The sequence below is a fragment of the Pholcus phalangioides genome, unplaced genomic scaffold (genome assembly GCF_987345545.1).
Source record: "Pholcus phalangioides strain wild (caught in Gottingen) unplaced genomic scaffold, Ppha-v1.0 ptg000039l_1, whole genome shotgun sequence".
NCBI classification, from domain to species: domain Eukaryota; kingdom Metazoa; phylum Arthropoda; class Arachnida; order Araneae; family Pholcidae; genus Pholcus; species Pholcus phalangioides.
The window spans coordinates 26,235,362-26,256,463 of record NW_028301625.1 but is presented as its reverse complement, the minus strand read 5'-3'; the positions used below and the strand labels follow the sequence as shown (position 1 = coordinate 26,256,463).

Below are 21,102 nucleotides of genomic sequence, written 5' to 3'. Positions count from 1 at the left end.
GGGCTGACAGGGCTCTAGCCCTGGGGCCCGGGACGGTTATCATCTTTTTCTGCTTTTTCAAGCTATAAATTAACTACAGAAGGGGCCCGTTGTAAGTTTGACCGAGGGGCCCGCTAAGGATCCCAGCCTAGGCGCCCCGCTACAGGATGTGGGGGCCATGCCCGAGTAAGCCCATGCGTTAAGACAGCACTGCTTGAGTAATTATATGAGCCGTATTACCCAGAAAATTTCCGTATTTTCACATAATTTTGGCCATCCCGTTCAAAAATTTCCCACATTTTCAATAAATCTTACTTGAATTTTTATTCTAAACTTAGATCATGGAGAAAAATTATAAAATTAATCTCCCAACATGTAAATTAGATAATGATAATTATAACCATAAATATGAATATTCGTCTCGCATATTTGTCCATCTTTTGTGATGTTGAACTTTTTTTTTCTTTTTTTTCGTAGAAATCATTTAAATCTACTGTAGTTTACAGTGGAACTTCATTTCCCATCATTAGTAATTTTTACGTGTTTTCACATTAATCTTTTAAACGGCACAGCAGAAAACATTAAACTCTCTTCAAAATGTCATATTTATTTTAATGAAGTAGCCTTTCTTTCGATTTTCAGCAGGAATAAACTGAGGTATATAGGGAAAACCGCTCTGTGTTGGTAAATGAACTTTACAAAATATCTTGGCTTTGTCAGACCCGTAACTAGGCAGGGGCAAGCGGGGCACTGCCCAGAGACCCCAAGCCAAATGAGGCGTCCCCGTAAAAATCTATTTTGCATGACGATAACCCTTTCAAGGGTCCGCAAAATAAAAGTCTGTCCCGGTGCCCCGAGAGGGCACACCACGGCCCTGGGGCTTGTCAATGCTAAATAAGTGGCTTTACGAATGCGATGCATCCCGTCAATGTCGCTTAATGTGTTAACCCTTAACCAAAAAAATATTTTTCTTACATGAAAGCAGGTGATTCCCCCCCCCCTGAATGGATGAGATCTCAAACTTAATTCACAAAACAAAAATTTCATTCGTTTCAGCACTTTTATGCCATATAAATTTAATTTTTTTAAATCACCTATTTTTAAGGAAGAATAATTTTTTTTTCATGAATTTTATAGTTGATATCTCTAAACTAAAGGAGCAGGACAGGAAATAACGGGAAAAAATTTGAAAAATCAAATCTTAATTCGGCCGTTAATGAGCAACTTTGCTTTTGGCATCATTTTTGGCGACAATGGACGTATTTTCTCGTATATCAGATCCGACTTTCCCGTATTTCTCTCGAGGAAATATGGTCAACTTATCCATAAAAGTCCGAGAAAGTCGCCAATGTTGGGCACCTTGGATAGGGTTGGAATATCCCTCAAACCCTTCCCGGAAGAAAAAAAAATATCATGTCATCCAAAAATCCTATTTCGTCAGTTTCACCCTTACGAGGTCCAAAACCAATTTTTTTTAAGCATTTTTTGTGTAAATACAAATAAGCATCTCAGTTTGCACAAAATTTTTTCTCAAACAATAAATAATCTTCAAAAAAATATTGCTTGTTTGTCTCAGACAAATGACGTCACGTCTAGGTTCAATCGATTATTTATCTATTTTTATATTTTCAATCCCTGGGAAATGCGGCTCATGTTAGACATCAGCCGCATCCCTCTCATTTGCAATAGTTTTCACCCAGTAGTTTGGCATCATAACATTGTTGCTTCCTTTGGTTAGCGGGTAGTTTCGCTTTGGCTGTTCGAGCACCACTTTTTACCATTTGGAAATAATTGATAATTCAAGATGAGTAGCGTTAGGGAGGAGAAAGGACCAATGAATGTCGAATCTGATGAAGAAGCTACTCATAGCGAATGCAATTCCGAAGATGAATTCATGTCCGAGAGCGAGTTCGAATGGAACACGCGCGCTGAACTGGCGTTACTGTATTGCTTGTCAACGAAGCCTGTTGGTAAGAATGGTTTCGCAATCATATTGAAATTTCGTAACGTTTCCATTTTATCGCTTGTTTGTGTTATTCTTGGGAATAATTATTGTTTTAAAAGTAATAAACGTTAAACACACGCTCATAGCAGTGTGGAGGACTTGCACACTGATACCATATGAAACTAGATTTCATGGACTTTTCCGACATCGATAGAATCAATTCATGCAAAAAATATATATAATTGTCGTATTAGGAAAGGCAGTAGCAGGATATTTATTCCGGAGGTTGACAACTGGTGTTTCGAAGGGGGATCAAAGTGTTAAATGTAGCCACAGATTTAACCATATTGTTTTGTACATTTCAGCCATTTTCTCAGGTTCCGGAGAAAAGCGGGACCTCCCCCCCCCCCCTTCCCCACCTTTGTCCAATCTTCTCCCTACAGCCTTGTGTTGTATTCATATTCAATGATTGCCAGTGATAGGATTCATGGAATCAAACTAAATATGTGTAGTCTATAATTACAACAGTTATGATTATGGGATTCAAGATCAGGGCTGTAACTAGAATTTTTGTCACCCTGGACAAACATTATTTTGCCGCCGCCACAACTTTAAAATTTGATAATTTTGTAATAGTGTTCTTTGTTCTCACCTGAAACTGCTGCCTCTTAAATTCTGCCACCTGGAACAGTTGCCCCTCCCCCCCTTCTAGTTATGGCCCTGTTCAAGATATGGAAATAATTCAAATATATTCATGAGCTGAGAGGGTATATGCAAGGGCAATGACTACTCTTTGGAATCATACTGAAATGACATAAACTGTTTTACCGCATCTTTATGATATTCTTAAAAAGAATTGTTGTTTTAAATGTTAAACACACATTAATAGCAATGCGGAGGACTTGCGCACTGATAGCATATAAAACTAGATGTCATGGACTTTTCTGATGTCGATAGAATCGATTCATCCAAAAATATATATAATTGTTGTATTAGAAAGGGCAGTAGCCAGAAATTTATTGCAGAGGTTGACAACTGGTACTTCGAAGGGGGAATCAAAGTGATAGAACTATAACCACAGATTTAACCATATTGTTTCATACGTTTCAGCCACTTTCTTAGGTTTTGATGGAAAGCCAGACCTCCCTCCCTTTTGTCCCACCCTCTCCCTACAACGTTGTGTTGTATTTATATTCAGTGATTCTCAGTGATCCAATTCATAGAATCAAATTAGATATGTATCTATTCCTAGTCTATAATTGCAACAGTTATCATTATGGGGTTAAAGATATAGAAGTAATTTAAAAAGATTACTCATATTGGGCTGAGGGAGTCTACGCAAGAGCAGTGACTAGACCTACCTGTCGAAACCATAGGCTGAGATACACCTGTCTGGGGGCAAGATGATGATTACATCAATTCATATATATGTTTATACATTAGAACCGTCGGCTCGGTCATTATCCCTGTGCCACAGTGCCTCTTCCCCATTGGAAACTATATTGAAATTTCATAATGTTTCATCTGAATTCTCTGTTATTCTGAAAAACAATTATTATTTTGGAAGTACTACATGTTGAAAAGACATAAAATAGCAGCGTTAAGGACTCGCACACTGATACCATATGAACCATGTGAAACTACAGATTTCATGGACTTTTTTGGCATTGTATTGTACAATTAATTAATTTAAAAAAACTAAATTATTGTAGGAGTGCTATTGCCAGAAATTTATTTCAGAGGGAACAACTTGTTTTATGGGGAAGACACCAAACTGATGGAACAATAGGCATAACCATATTGTTCCATGCAGCCATTGCTGTATTTCCTGATTCACTAAAACGTGCCATTATTACATTTTATTTCATTATTAGTCTGTCAGTAAGGATGTTTTCAATTAACGAAAGTGAGAACATTTATATTAGAGGGAATTTGATGCCACAATTTGACAAAATATTTGCTGTACATGCAATGAAAGTGTATAACGTTACTGGTCATGGTCTTCCCCAAAGCAGAATGTTTAGTACTGTTCTGCGACGAGCCCTTGGCTGACTGGAAATGTTCTGCGGTAAAAATCCCCATACATGTAATAGTGTTTTTTGCACTTTTTCTTAAAATTCTTCCAAATTGTTCTGCAGTAGCGGTAATTGTTCTGCGACGTACGTCGCAGATTTTGGCACATTCTGCTTTGGGGATGGTCTTTTAAAATTATTACGAAAAATATCTTGGCTGATTTTTTTTTTTTTAATTGATGGTAGTTGAACAGCATAATGTTTATGTATTTTTAGGTCCTTCTGATGTTCAGAAGGATCAGATTCACAGAAAATTCAGATCACAGTTTATCATTTTTCTCAACGAAATATGGTATCTTAGTCATGATGAACACTTTTTGCATGAAATATATTTGTGTTTACTGTGATTTGCTAGTCCTTTATTTCTCAATTCTTCAGCAATTTTAGCAATAATTAGCAAATTGTTTGTTAATTACACTTGGCTACAATTAAGGATATCCTGTATTTTTGTCAATGATATATGGTTACCCTAAGTATGAAGTTCTAATTTTTATTTGAACCCTTATAAAAGTATTACTAATTTAAATTGCAGAATAGAATAATTTTTCATGCAGTTAGAATTAAAATGATCAAATCTGCATGTGGACCACAGGTTGAGAAACACTGTTCTAGGGAACCCTTTCAATTTAAAGTCACTTTAGACCAGGGCTTGTTAAATCCCAAGTCGCCATGGCCACTAGAAAATCAGTGTTAGTACCTAAAATTTTATATTTGTGCTTGCTAAATTGGGGTCTAAGGACAAGACACAAAATTTTCTGATGTCATAACAGTGTGTCTTCAACATACACATAGAAGGGGTCGTCAAGTTTTGAAATAGTTCAAAAACTATTATTTAGGACTTTTCCTTGAAAAAAAACGTATATCCTTGACTCCCAAGAAATTTTTGGTTCGCACCTAAATTTTTTTTTTTAAGCCATGCCTTAGCAGTAGTAAATTGTTTTAATATTATTCTACTCACATTTATATCCCTTGTAAAAAAATTTCAGTTAAAAAATCATTGTCAGATGAATTTTTTTTTTCTATTCTTGTCTTAAAAGAGTCGTCAACAAATGTATATCTTCATGAGCCTTTTGTAATAGATTGTATTATTTTACTGTTAGGAATAAGTCGTCACTTTGTAATGGCATACATACATCACAAGTTCACTACAACAATGAAAGTACGGCTATCTTCACAAGTCATTTGGAATCATTTGGAGACTTTGTGGGACATGAAGACATTGGTATGACAATACTTCCTTTCAGAAATTTTTTATTTTTTAAATGCTGTAGGTTATTAATGAGAAAAACATCAAGAATTAATTCATTTTATGATAAAAAATTTTCTTGTTTTGTAACTGAATATATTCTTGATCCTCATTTTGTGAGCAGTATTCTCATTTGAACTTGTATTTTGAGTACAGTAGAGTCTTTTGATAATATGAGGTGAGGAGGTGGCTAGACCTCTGAGTATCTCTAAAACAATAGCAAATAATAGAAATGAATTACCTTTCAGGTTTGGTAATACGATTGAATAATCAACATTTGCGTGTACCCAAAATTCCAAAACGAACACGGCTATACGCGTTTCGGAACTAAACTGAAAAGCCAAAAAAACTGGTACAGGCATGCGTATGCAAATAAAGAGATATGGAACCAATCAGAGTACGGCGCTGCGGTCAGCAACGCCTATATAACACAACAAGTGTCTGGCGAGTGTCAACGACTGACGAGAACCATTAAACGTGACAGAAGTGCAACCCTTCCGCAAATTGCTTCTGATTTCAATGGTGGGCCATCAACAAGTGTCAGCATATGAACCATTCAACTAAACATCATCGATATGGGCTTTCGGATCCGAAGGCCTACTCGCGTACCCTTGATGCCTGCACGACACAAAGCTTTACGCCTCGCCTGGGCCCCCTCATGACCACTTTAGGAGCCGAATTTTGAAAAACCCCTTCTTAGTGAGTCTTTACATCATGAAATAAAACTACTAACCAAATATTATATTTATAGCTTCTGCCGTTTCGGCTCGGTGATGATGAATCAGTCAGTCAATGAAAATTAGTCAGGACATGTTATATGTATATAGATTTTGTTCGAGTATTTCAATGGTCGTGGTCATTGGATAGTTGATTTGGGATAGCTGAAATGAGATATATAAACTGAAGAGCCAAAAAAACTGGTACAGGCATGCGTATGCAAATAAAGAGATATTGAACCAATCAGAGTACGGCGCTGCGGTCGGCAACGCCTATATAACACAACAAGTGTCTAGCATAGTTGTTAGATCAGTTACTGCTGCTACAATGGCAGGTTATCGAGATTTAAGTGAGTTTGAACATGGTGTTATAGTCGGCGCACGAGAGATGGGACATAGCATCTCCAAGGTAGTGATGAAATTTGGATTTTCACGTACGACCATTTCACGAGTGTACCGTGAATATCGGGAATCCGGTAAAAAATGAAATCTACGACATCGCTGCTGCCGGAAAAAGATCATGCAAGAACTGGACCAACGACGACTGACGAGAATCATTGAACGTGACAGACGTGCAACCCTTCCGCAAATTGCTGCAGATTTCAATGCTGGGCCATCAACAAGTGTCAGCGTGCGAACCATTCAACTAAACATCATCGATATGGGCTTTCGGATCCGAAGGCCCACACGCGTACCCTTGATGCCTGCACGACACAAAGCTTTACGCCTCGCCTGGGCCCGACAACACCGACATTGGACTGTTGAGGACTGGAAACACGTTGCCTGGTCTGACGAGTCTCGGTTCCAATTGCTTCGAGCTGATGGACCTTTACCTTAAATGCACCACGGATCACGGAAGTGAACTGTAAATGTGTCCCAGGTCATTGATGTGATCCGAGAATGTGTCCTTTAGTTCACCCTTACAAACCCCAAAGCAGAGTATGTCGAAATCTGTGATGTACATCTTAGAACAATCAGTGCTACTGCAGAACGATCTGGAAAATTTTAAGGGAAATGTAGAAAACATTATTACATGGGAATTTTTACTGTAGAACATTTCCATTCAGCGGAGGGCTCGTTGCAAAACATTCAGCTTTGGGGCTTAAATTAGGTTTGAGATCACGGGCCACATCAGATGACTCTGAGCCTCACATTTGGTCCGCACATCATGAGTTAAACATGTGTAGTCTAGTTGATCGTGGGTGGGAATAAATAACTATTTAGGGGTTGTTGGTACACTGCCATGGTCCATGTTGGTTTTTCTTTCCAATTCGTTTCTATTGTGTTCTATCTCAGTCCTGCAACCCTAAACTTTGATGCCGAAATAGCACTGTAGATCAATTTACAGGGCCGTAACTAGATACTGGTCAGCAAGGCAAGAAGAGGTTCTGCCCCCCCCCCCAGTAATGTTGAAAGAGTGTTTTAAGGGTGAAATTTGTGCCCCCCTGTCATCTGGCAGGCAGGCCACCACACCAGACCCGCCTGATCCCCCTCTAGTAGCAGCCCTGTCGATTAATCAATTTTTATAATATCACAGTATCAATATAATCATACATTCTAATATAATCAATTATATAATTATTGTAATCAATTACAGAATGGATTATCATTTTAAATGTTACATAGATCACAAATTTTAGTTGTTTTTTTTTTCAGAAATACAACGTTCATTCCCAATAACTGCCACATTTTTGCAGTCCCATTAGTGCCCATTATTGGGAGGTTTTACTGTATATTGAATATTGCTGAAAATATACAGTAGCCACCACTTATAAGAATCAAATTGGCAAAACAAAAACCAAACACTGTCTTAATGTAGGAAAATCATCCGGTTATAAGAATCAGATTTCCACTTATAAGAATAAAAAAAAATTCTCTGAAACTGCCACCGTTCATTTCGGTGGTAGGAACTTGTAAAATAAGAGTATTTTTTATTATTCACAAGATTATTTGGAGAACTATTATTTCAGGGCTGCCACTATGATTTTTGACTCCCACAGAACTTTAAAATTGAATAATTTTCTAACTGTGTTCTTTGTTGTCGCTCCCTAAATTTTGCCGCCTGGGGCAGTTGCCCCCCTCTAGTCATGGCCCTGACTTGTCACTTTTTTTACCTCTGTAATAACTTTAACCAACCCATACTGCTTTTGCTTCCACCCCCTCAAACAATGAGGATTACAACTTTGTAATAAAGTGAGCTTCCATGAATGACAGAACTTATCGGCAAGAGATTTATAGGTAAAAAAATGGTCAGAAACCAGTTTAGTCTTTTTTCAAAGAAGTCACCGATAAGAGAATCTATGTAAAGCAGAGTTCTACCGCCTCCTTCCCCAAAACTCAATTAAGTGATTCTGTAGGGTCCCATGTTACACCCATACTTCCTATCGCCCCGTGGATCATTATTGCCCACTTTGGTAAATATTGATATAAAGTTATGCGCTCTGAAAATAGAGTATGGTAGTAGTACTGTTACTGTGCAACAGTTTTTAGTCAGTCTATATTGACAACGATTGATGTTTAAGGATAATGATATGCTATGGGTGTTTAAACTAATTTAAAATTTAAAGAATTAAACTTTTATATATAATAAATTACTAAGGGTTTTTTGTTTTATTTTTATTTCAAAAACATCATAATCTTGGCTTAAGCTTTATCCCCACCCCTCGCGTACTCCAGTTGTAACTGTATGGGAGCAACAGAAAAAATCTCCGCATATATGAATCAAAATGGCTGAACCAAACATGATTCTTATAAGTGGCTGTTACTGTATATTTATATATATTTTTTATGCATTGACCAAAGACAACCTAATTGTACTATTTCTGAAACAAATTTTCTCATAAAATAATGAAAATCCAATTATTCATTCCATGCTTCCAAAATATATTATTTTTTGCATTTCATGCTAGTAATTCTAATATCTTTTTGTCCAAGTCAAAGCAATCTTTGTCAAATCTTTTTTCCTTTGCTTGTAACTTGTTTTAATCACAAGTCAAGGTGTACTCCAATAAATACATAATAGGCCTATGTAATATTGCTAGACTTTTAAATATCTTACACTTCAGAAATTCTGTTTTATCAAAGAGGCGTGTGTAAACAAAGTCATTTAACCAGATACAGTGATATATGGAGCAAAGCTTCATGGATCCAAAAAAAAAGTAGGCAGCCGCTAAATTACTAAACCCATTTTTAACCCACTTGTTTAAAAAGAAATGAGTAAAAAGTTATTTTTGTATGAAACAAACATTTCTGGAAATTAAAATTGTAAATGAGAGTGCCATAATATTTTTTAAAGAAATTCAATTTTTTTATGCCAGTTTTTTTGAAATTCCATCATGATTTTTGATCTGGAATTTTTATTTGTCCCCCACGACAATGAACAGAAATAAATTTTTTAAAAATGGAAAAAAAAAAGTTTTTTCACAAATTTTTGTTTTGTCACACATTACATTAGGTTCCCAAAATCATAATTATGAATTGTTTTAATTAAATTTATATTTTAAAATTATTAAATTTAATTACAAAGAAAAACATGCTAAATTAATGTCCAATTTTTCATATTGAAACTTCTTAAATGCAGGGTGATTCTAAATTCTTGGGACAAACTGAGAGATGATATAAGACACCCAAACAAGTATTTTTGATCGTAGAATGTGTGATCGAATTGCAATAGTGTAGGCGGTAGAGGGTGTTTTTAGCAAGTGCTCAACAGCACTTCACCAAAAGCAAATACAGTAAAACCTCCCAACAATGGCCCCTAATGGGACTGTGGAAATGTGGCCATTAATGGGAATACCAGTTTTATTTCTGAGAAAAAAGACTAACATTCTCAATCTATATAACATCGAGGCTCAAATGCGAGCCGGTCTTCCCTTTAAAAAGTCTCACCACAGAGAGCAACAGACCTACAAATGATACAAATTTAATTCAATCATTACACTTCACTCATTTCACATTGCCCACTTTGGAAAACACTGAACTAGACCATTCATGCTCAACTCATGATATGTGGGCTAAATGTATTCTTCAGGAGTCATCTGATGTGGCCTACAATCTCACGCCCAATTTTGTACGAATGAACTAAGTGACACATTCTCAGATCATTTCAATGACTGGCAGCACATTTACAGATCATTAATTGACCTGGGGCACTGTGCCAGATCACTCAAGTGACCCACTGCACATTCCCACTTCAGTGAAGTGGTTCACAGCACATTTTCAGATCATTTAGGTGATCATTAAATGCCACTAAGGTGACTTGTGGGACAAATATAGATTGCTTGAGTGACCCTTTTCCCCCCTTACACTGCCTCCAATATACCCATCTAGCATTTGTACCTTGGAAAAGAAAGCATGCTTCTTTGAAAATCAATTTAAAAGCTATTTTTCTCATAGTGATATGTGTATCTTTTTTCCGATTCCATGTCCAAAGTAACCATTGTTCGGAATTTATCTGTATTGTTGTCTATGGAACGCATTCAGTTCCAACAAAATCTGGCCGTTATTCTGAGATTACTGTTGTTTGGAGATGGGCGTTAGAGGAGGTTTTATTGTATCATATTTTGCTGACAGATTTGCTGCGATACGTGCTATCAACCATTGGAGTTTGTTTTTTATCATGCAAGGACCATCAAGGTTATGCTGCGCCAAACAATGACCAAGTAGTATTATGACTTGTAGAATTTGTTACCCAGGTTGCACCATGAGAAAGCTCACCACATTACATTACCCTCATGGCCCCCACATGTTAATGCCAATCCAGATAAATATTTTTCGGTCCAACCCAGAAGTTTTGCAGGGAGATATATGTTCTCAAGATAGTACAGTGCCTTAAAAAAGACTGATGCGGAATGTAGCCTCTTTTTTCAGAAGCAAGGAAAAGAAGGTAGGGTTGACAGAGCTCTAGTCCTGAGGCCTGGACCATTCGCATCATTTTTTGTTTTTCCACACTATGGATTCACAGTAGAGAGGGGAGCTATTCCAGGATGGGAGGTGTCATGTGTTTTATTGGCACCAACAGGCATTTCACTGTGGACATCTGTTCATGAAAATTTTCATTTCATTCAGACATTATGGCCTTCTCTTCTACGCATTGAAACAGCAGGGGTCACATTATAGCCCTGAGGTCACTCACCCCCAATGATGGTGTAGGAAAAATACTGTGGTTGTCAGTAGCCTTTGTTGAACGATAATCACAATGTCTCTTTTCTTCCTTTCTCGGAGAAGGACTCTAAGAGCGGTGCCTTGTAAATTGTTCTTTTCTTTGTTCATTTTTTTTGGTTACCTATACATGTGTATTGTTTAAAAAGAATAGAAATACTTCGTTCAAGATATCTGCTGATATGCATACAAATTGATATGACTGGTTTAAATGTCCTGTTTTCTGTCCTATGGGACATATCTGAAAGCGAAAAAAAATAAAAAAGGTCATCCAAACATCCCACGGGCCCCTTGACTCCAGGGCTGGGGCCCTGTCAGCCCCCCTCCCCAAGTGGAGCCATGATTACCTTACACCCTAGAATGTTTGGTTGCACTTATTACAGCAAATCTATCAGAAAAATATGGTATTTACTTTTGGTAAAGTGCTGCTGTCACTATAAAAACACGCTCAACCACCTTTGATATTGCAATTTGACCACATATGCTATGACTAAAAATGCTTGTTTAGGAGTCTTATATTTATTGCCTCTGAATTTTAGAATCGCCCCTTGTATAAGTAACCAGTCATCATTGTGCCCTCATGGTACAGTGGTAAGATGCTAATCTACCCCCCCCCCATGAAGGTTGCCATCAGGTCTGCATTTCCTATCCTGTGGAAGAACACAAATAACAAGTTCTTTTTGCTAATGAGCCTGAGGTGATAACGGATGGATGGATGGCGCCTTCATTTAACCAGCTCGTTCGGTAAGAAAATTGCTGTATGGCGATATGGCGAAAGTTGTTGTGTGGTGTAGAAGTAGTTATCATGCGTAAAAAATTTTTGTAATTTGGTCACGAATCAGAAGAACGGTTAAAAATGGGTTGTCGTGGCAATCTGTGCCTCTTGGGATTTGTCACACCCTGACAGCAAGCAGAAAAAAAACTTGCTAGCTATGAAATGAAGTATGAACATTTTTATTCAATTTAAAAAATCCCTGGGAATATTAAAGTTTAGGAATATAATCCTAGTACGAGTTGGCCATTTTCAACAAAACATCTTATGAACAAATAGAATACAGGTGAGGGATCCCTTACAGTCATCTAATCAAAAAACTACAAAGGTGATTGATCCACTTAGGTGGCTTGTGCATCAATGGCATATCCCCTAAGTTGAATACAAGGAAGTGCCTTGGCCACTTCAAAATTCACTTTACTTGTGATGAATTTATTCCACCAGGGAATGAATCAACGTTTTATGTGATTCCTGATTATCAATGAAAGGTGTGAGTCAATTAAGAATATTTTGTACTTGTTGAATCAGTGGCCATAGTCTGTAGTTTAAGATTAGGTGGTACAGACATACAGTAAAATCCCTCTTAACAGACACCCCTGAGATGTAGTCACCTTTCTTTTATGACGAAATTATATTAATTTGACAAAAATGGCTACTGATTGCGGGGATCGATATTTTCCCATCAGAAACTGACCCGAGTATAACCCCCTCCCCCCACCAACTTAGCTTATACACGAGTATATACGGTACATAAAAGTATTTTTTAGAGCTAAGGCATTTTTTATTTGTTCCAATCCTTTCATGCTTCAAGTACCTAGAGGAAATATGTGACTTTCATATTCTTTTTGGTATTGGTAACCATTTGTAAAAGAAAAAAAAACAAGTTTAACTCAGAAAAAAGGAAGTGAAAAATTCAATATGTGCATGTTCATATTTCAGAGCTTTGCACACATATTTTCTTTTGAAACTTCCCCTTCCCTATAAATTCTTTTCTTTGCATGTATGTTTTCACTGAAAACTTGTATGCAAACATGTTTTTGAGTAAGCCGAATGTATAAAAATAATTTTAAAAAAGAGAATAATTATTCTGATAAGAAAGTTTTTGTGATTCCATTTTGTTTAATACTGATCTTGGTTACAAATAAAAGTTCCTTTGTATGAAGTATGTTTATTATGTAGTGGGGGTGTCTTCCCCCCCCCCCCCCACATTTTTTTTTTAATTGCTGTTCTATTTTTCAATGTTTTAAGGAAGAAATGCATAGAAGAGAAATGCAGGCTTCTCAAGTTCTTGAGAAAGTGATTGATTTTGAGCTACCATTTGATGAATATGGTGATCTGATGGCTAACAAAGTAGGAGTGAGAAAATCCCTTCTCTTCAGGAGATTAAGTTATCAAGCATGCCAGGCAATTCTCGAACAATGTAAATATCGAGCTATGGTATTGTGCCACAACATCAGGCCAGTATTTGTAAAACTGGAAAAAATACCTGAAGATATCCTGGCTCAGTATACAAACAGCCAATGTCAGGGTCCTGCTGCTAAGAGGAAGAAGTCATCTCCAGGAACAGATTTTGAGAAGCTGAATGCTATAGGTGGAACTTCAAGTAAGACTTGTGGAGATTATCACAGTCTACCTGCAAGCCACTCTAGCATTGCAGACAAATGTGTAGCTTCATCAGCACATTTGGAGAAAAAGTTTATTGAGAAGTATGCCAAAAATGAGTGTTCGTTTTCACCATGTGTGGTGCTTGAAAAAGATTTGTGTTCCCTTTTGGAGGGAACAGATATATGTTTGTCTAGCCATGATGCTAAAATATTGAATTTTGATGAGCATAAGCATTATACTGAGGTTATGGAGTGCAATGAAACTGATGTTTTTTCCGAAACACAAAATTTAATTTCACAGATTCAGAAAAACCAAGCATCAGGCTTGCCTAATGTATTATTGGAAAGGAATCTGTCTTCAGAAATAAAGAAAGCAAAAGTTCAAGTTTCATCTGATATAAAAGCTTTATTGAACATCAAAAATTTTGAAAGTGGTATGGGAAATAAAGCTGCCATGTGTGGTGCTGCTGCCACAAATCCACCTTGTAGCAAAGAAGAAAATGTGGATAATGCTGAAAATGATCCCATCACCATCTTCAACGATAAATGTGAAGATGAAGTTTGCTATCAAGAAGAGTCTCTTGATAAAGAACCACTCGATGCAGAAGTTGATGTTGATGAAGAAATGGATCAGTCTGCTATTCCAGCATGAAATAAGCTTGCAGAAACCCATTAAGTAAGTGCTTAACCATGTTTTTATTCATGATGTCCATATTTACCAGTGAACTTCTACCACACATAATGCATGTGTGATCAATTTTATAAAATAAGAGAGGCCTTTTAAATCTTTAAAAGTATTCTACATTAAAAAAAAATTTCAATGCTTTGAAAAATCACGAAAACAATTAAAATAGCCCAGCGACACCCACTAACACTTGGTTCCTATTTCATTTTAAAAAAAGTTAATTTCTTTCTTCCTGGTATGAGGAACAACTACATTAATTTGGCATGTATCAGGTCAGGGTGTGCTGGATTATCGAAATTGCCGGATTACTGGAAGTCAATTGAAAAGCTCATTTACATAATCTAAACTTCTATGCGCACGGCCAGATTATCAAGAGTCTACTGTATTTTAAAGCAACCAGCAGCCATTCAATTACTCAAATTTGACCTGTAATTCTTTCTGACATGTAAATTAAATAACTGATTAGAGGTTTAATTTAATTGATATTCTATTCACATAGGCATTAGGAGAGGGCTTGGGATACTTGAAACTCCCTTCCCTCCAATAAAGTGAAAGTTATTTGATTATGCAGATGGGCAGTGTATCTTCAAATAAGGCTATAGCTGGTGGGTATCTGCTCCCCTTCTAAAATGTGAGAAAATTACTAACCTACTGTTTTTTGAGCATTTTGTGATACAGTTTATCAGTTGTACTATCTGTTAGATGTTTCTTGTTTGTCTGCACCATTACTATCAGTTTGGTTCCCCTCAAAGAAGTTTCTGATTATAGTTCTGTCTTCAAATAATATAAAAACAAATTTCTTCAGCTTATCAGAATCGTATTTCGCTGGTGTGAGTGTTAATGTAACGTTGATTGAAAATGGTAGACTTTCACAATCTGCGTCTAATGGAAAAATAAGTGCTTATACCAGTTTGACAGTGGTCTTCTGTTAAATTCTAACTTTTCATCTATAGTTGTAGTGGGCATCTTCCTAACTGAAGGTTACTGCCAGGGTTGGGTTTTTGACATGGCAAGCATCAAAACTGGTTTAAACTGTCAAAAACTGTCAAAAACCTAAATGAATGCCTTTTGATAATGTTTTGAAAACAATAGGTGTACAATATGATGAAAAACTTTACTTTTTGGCATATTACAAAATGTTTTATTTCTAAACATTAATTTATTACAATAATTAAAACAAAGTATTAATTATAATTTGCAATTTTGAATTTTTCAACATAAGAGTCTAGAACACATAAAATATAATTTTATGGTTTATTTATCTAAGCTACTCATTACCTGTGTTCAATTTGCTAAGTGGAATAGAGCTGCTTATTCAAAATATGTATAATAGGGCATCAGGGTTAGGTTTTCGACCCCAGAAACTAACTCGGTATTAAAACTATCAAAATCTTAGTGTCAATTATGTCAAATAGTTTTTGTTAACTTGATAGATATGTTAAGTAACAAAACACTTACTTTTATTTAGATTAAAGGGTTTTATATTCAGAATTATAATTACTTAGGAAAAATACCAATTTTGGTATTTTAAATTTTGTGATCTGCCCAAAATTTTATTCCATATAAAAATTCTCATGCAGCATCTATTAATGCACTAATTAAACTCATCTATTTTCACCTAAAAATGTCTTAAATCAGGGTGTATAAATTCACAGAGCTTTAAAGAGTATTTTCAACCAAAGTAGAGCTGACAAGACTTGATACCCAAAGCATTTGTTTTGCATGTTTGAATACAGCTTCAATTGGAAAACCATTGCATTATAAATGCTAGTAAATGTACCATATCCTAGTGCGAAAGTAAGCATAAACCAAGTTTGACATATACAAGCTAGCATTGCCAAATTAAATGACATTTTAGTCCTACAATTTAGTGTTTTGATCGCTAGATATATTTCAATGTTATGCACAACAAAAGTATCGTTTTAAGTATCAGTGGTTATCTAGATAATTTAATAACAGAAATCACCATACATATGTGATGTAATAAACCTTTTTTTAAACTCTTATCTGCTGTAAAACGAGTACAGCAGATGGTTTATATCAATGCACACATATATAAGCAGTTGAAGAAATTTTGGAAGGTCAAGAATCATTTTGAATCAGAGAATGTCAAATCATTCCATAGTTTTCCCTTTCGTGTTTCTGCTATGCTTTATTCAAATTGTATATTGTATAAGAAAAAAAAAATATATATATATATATATATTGTGCAAAATAATTTTGTAGAGAGTAAACAATTATTTTAGAATCATATTAAATATTTATTCTTAGTATTAAATTATTTATTATTAAAGTGACATAGTCACTTTAATAATAAATAATAGGATATAGAGATAAATATAAGATAGAGATATATAAGATAAGATAGATATAAAGATAGAGATAGATATAGAGATAAATATCTATATCTTAATATTATCTCTTAATTAAGGCTCTCTATATTTTCTACATGTAAATTTTATGTAAATAGTGACATAGTATATGTGACATAGTCACTTTAAACATTACATGCAATTAACGTGTGTATTTCCAATGGGAATTTTTATATCGAAAAGCAATATTTGAGGTTTTTGACAGTTTTTCACGAAGGTTTTCGATGGGGGGGGGGGAGTTTGACATGACAGTTTAAACCGTCAAAAACCTGCCAACCCTGGTTACTGCCAATGAGGGTTAAATAAAAGAACCTAGATTCTATTTCAAAATTTTTCCCTGGCAACGTATCTAGGATATAGGGCTTCTTAATGGCAGGTGAAGCTGTTTTTTCTTTCTGGTGTCTTTTCTTTTTTAAATTCTAACTATGCCTTTCAACTTTGTAATTTACTTTTTTTTATATATCTTGCTTTATTACCAAGTTAGTTTCTCAAATTTTCTTATTTCACTACCAGGAGATCTACAATTGTTTTCAATAAATTAGACTTTGTTAGACAACGTTAGACCATATTATTATAAATTTTTTTTTTAACTCCTTCCAGGTTTAATTTATTCCCAGTTTGAGGGTCAAAAGTTGAATTTTTAGTACTTATTTTTATTAACAGAAATTTTCTAAACATAATACAAAAGTAGCATAATATTTATAATGGTACTTCACTAAGAATGGCTAATGTGCAACACTACCATCTGTTAAATTTCTTGATTTCCAAGCTACATTTTGAAAGCCAGAATGGTAGATCTGGAGCTGGGGTGGGGCTGTGTAAATTTTTCTATCAAATTTCACAATTAAGGCTCTCTATATTTTCTACATGTAAATTTTATGTAAGCTGTAGATAATAATTATGGCTCGGGGATCCATGATGTTCTTAAGTCAGCCACCTCGTTGGGCAATTTGCCTGTTGTGGCGTTGTATTTGTATATTTGTATTTAAAAATTGCTATTTTTGCTACTCACATCTATAAAATCATTAAAAAATTATTATTTTTAAATATTTATCTATTCTAACCTCTTAAAAGAGAAAAAGACTAGATAATATGCAGCAGGAGTATATACAGTCAACCCTCAGTTTACAAATAACAAAAAAATGTTTCATTTATTATCTTTTGTCTTGATTTATATAATCCTGCAAGCCAAAAATTGAAAAGTCTGTAGCCACATGGCGATTTAAAAAAAAATTTCCCCCAAATACAATTGAAGACCAGAAATGGTAAACACAGTAAGTACCACAAAAAAAAATTCTGCATCAACAGTAAATATCATAGTTGTTGACCTGTGAAATGATGTGAGGGTCCAACTCACTCTAAGTAGTTGAAAAATGTGTTAGTAGATGTTACTTGACATGTTGGTTTATGGCCCCTGAATCTTGTTTTTCGCTTCTTAAAATTTTCAATTTGGTACTTTTTGATTGAGGGAGTCAGAAACAAAGGGGTGCAAGTGATCAAAATCTAATTTTGAGAAAATCAACTTGAACGTTTATCTACTACATAAAAGTTCTATGAAGAAGTCAAACTAGTGGTCATTAGAAAGCAGCCCTAGTAGCCTATATAGAATGGGTCTGTCCATCTGCCAGTAGTCAGAAGTTGGGTAAAGGAACCTCTTTATGCACTTGACTCAATTTTTCAAATTTTGTCACTTGCATTCTTTTGCTTCTGACCCCCCTCAATTCCTCTTTTCTATCCCATGAATCAGCAAGTCATTTCAAACTTTGAGAAGGTTTACATCGAAGAACTGTTTTAAAGATGTTTTGCAATAATCTCTGACACAGAATTAACATTCACTCACAGAATTAAGGCACAAAGGTTGGCTACAAGTGACTTACAGAACCAGGAATTTGATTTCAAAGAAATAGTGGCCAGATTGCTTTGCAGACAGAATATTTGAAGGCTTTGCCACTGAAATTATGGATATTAATGAAACTAGACATGGCTCTCTGCCTTGGTATAAGATACAAATACAACGCCACAACAGGCAAATTGCCCAACAAGGTGGCTGACTTAAGAACATCATGGATCCCCGAGCCATTTTTTTTTTTTGGAGGCCCTACCTACTACTACACCACACCCCCTTCCCGCGCCCCCCAAGGAATCGGTACATGCGGGAATGTGCGTGTACGTGTAGTGAAACCTGACGTGAAGTTTTGTTGTTTCTCTGTAATGCTTGTTATGTGTAGTGCTGCCATCTGCCACCAGTTTTTCTAACTATGAGTGAAGTGTTATGATTGAATGATTTATCGTTGTAGGACTGTTGCTCTCTGTGGCGAGACTTTTTAACGGGGAGATCTGCTCGCATTTGCGCCTTGAAGTTGGGAACCACAGAAAACCAACTTCAGCCGACCACCACTGTGGGGTTCGAACCCGGATCCTCGCATCGCGAGTCAGTCACTATAACCACTCGACCACCACAGCGGCATATATATATATATATATATATATATATATATGTAAAAACTGAAGAACCAAATATATTTGGCTATATATATATATATATATATAAACTGAAGGTAAGGTACCTTACCAATTGGAAAGATGTAAGCATGTTTTCTCGTAAGGTTGGAATCGTCTCTCTCTAGAGACAAGCATTTTGAGTGTTAGTTTAATAATTTCAATTGGTTTTTGTTATGCACTTGAGCGTGAAGCACTGTTATAAAAGTTCAAGCTTTGTGTGGTGCATACTAGCAATCTTTGGGGTCCTGAGAGTGAATTAATTCATTTTACATTGATTCTTATGGGAAAAATGATTTTAGTCTGCATACCATTGCTGTAGCCAGAAATTTCTTTCGGAGGGGGAACAATCAATGTTTTGAAGGATCCAAAGTGACAAAAGAATAAAATTAACCATGTTAATATATAATGTTAACATTCTATAAAAAATTTGAAATTTTCTAAACATTTCAGAGGTGAACCCCCTAGTCCCTCTCCCTTGCTAGGGCCTTGTTGCAAACAATCCAGTTTTTGAATAGACTTCAGGAATGAATCAGGTTTGTAAACCAAGGGTCAACTATAATCTGCACTAATAAATTCCTATGTTTTTTTTAAATTAGATTATATGCAAGAAAATATGATAGTTGTATCTATACCTTTCTCAAGAAGGGAAGTTGGATACTGTGGCAGAAAATAAAAAAATGTGCTATGTAAAAGTTAAGTTTTTCTTATTTGATGTATTTAGCTGAATGTATGTTTTTATCATATGTTGTATTTTCATAGGGTATCTTTGTTGGTGTTGCTTGAAAAAAAAAGATGTTAGAAGACAACTGAATAAATGTTGTAAAAGTTCATGATCTTCATGTGCACTGGAATTTGTTCCATACATTTTTTTATAATCATTATGTTTTCTGTAGTTGAGTGCAATAATTTCACCTCGTTATGTGCCATTCGTGTTTCATCTGTAGAAGAATTTGTTCATGTTTCTCCATTGAAGTTTTGTTTTTTTAATCATTCAATAAAATTTGGTATTGTTCTGAATGTATTCAAAATTTGTGTTTCCATTAAATTGTGCACATAAAAAGCATGAGAAAGAAAGCAATCAATGGTGTTCCCAGGTTATAACCAGTGCTACCTTAACATTTGGGCCTAGCCGGGCACCTTAAAGAGGGGCCTCATGCAAATGAGATTTCGTTCAAAAAATTTTTGTGACTAATCACGTTAATTGAGACATGCAGCCTTTTTTAGACAGGTAGGGGGGCTTCAGAAAAATCCCTTCGCCCAAGGACCTACGATTCTCTTAAGAATACCCTGGGTATTACTGTCTATAATTCATCCCAATTGAAAGAAAGTATACCTTAGGAATTGTGAATTAAACTTTTATGTATATTTTCCTAATATTATGGGTATTTGATGCATTATAGTGTGTCAGTTATACCACTCAGCATTAGAATTGAAAAATAAAAGTCACTGGTCTTACGGACTAGTGACTACAAAACCCTACTGGTCCGCTAAACAAAATCTTTTCTAAATATGCTGATAATTAATTTTCTCAACTATAGAGATAGACGGCTCGCTCTTAGCCCCATATATCAAGGAAACATATTTTTTGAATTTTATGTTGAGGTGAACTCAGAAATGAAAGTCACCTGGTCTCCACCAGGACCTCGTGCATTCCGGGCAAGCATGCTGAAGGAAAGGGGCTATTAATGCCTCACCTCATGCCACCGTTGCATGATTAACTTTTTCTTCCCCAACCAACATGGATTTAGGTCATCATTCACTGTATCTACCCAGTTAACACTTTTCATACATGACTTAACAAACACTGTTGACAAAAACCTTCAATCTGATATCATTTTCCTAGATTTTTCTAAAGCATTTGACAAGGTGCCCCATAATAAACTTTTACTAAAACTTTCAAACCTTGGTCTAAATGTTCAACTGCTTAAATGTGAGGAGGCCTTCCTCATTAACCGCAGCCAGTTCATCTCATTCAAGGGCCAGAACTTTCCATTTCTTCATGTCAAGTCTGGCACACCCCCAGGGTTCGGTCCTCTCGCCATTCTAATT

The 21,102-nt window shown here is 35.7% G+C and overlaps 1 protein-coding gene across 1 annotated transcript; it reads left to right on the top strand.

The window, feature by feature from the left end:
• The first annotated feature begins 1,583 nt into the window (after positions 1 to 1,583).
• LOC149065769 (uncharacterized) lies at positions 1,584 to 20,070 on the top strand. Its single transcript, XM_089253857.1, has 4 exons — positions 1,584 to 1,949; positions 5,097 to 5,218; positions 13,139 to 14,170; positions 19,813 to 20,070. Exons 1-3 carry the CDS (start codon positions 1,784 to 1,786, stop codon positions 14,144 to 14,146), a joined length of 1,296 nt encoding a protein of 431 aa, XP_089109983.1. The 5' UTR covers positions 1,584 to 1,783; the 3' UTR covers positions 14,147 to 14,170; positions 19,813 to 20,070.
• Positions 20,071 to 21,102: the final 1,032 nt, after the last annotated feature.

Coding starts and splice junctions, on each gene's coding strand:
- LOC149065769 (XM_089253857.1), top strand. CDS start 1,784: ATGAGTAGCGTTAGGGAGGAGAAAGGACCAATGAATGTCGAATCTGAT. Junction 1,950..5,096: donor CTTGTCAACGAAGCCTGTTG/GTAAGAATGGTT, acceptor TTTTACTGTTAG/GAATAAGTCGTCACTTTGTA. Junction 5,219..13,138: donor TGTGGGACATGAAGACATTG/GTATGACAATAC, acceptor CAATGTTTTAAG/GAAGAAATGCATAGAAGAGA.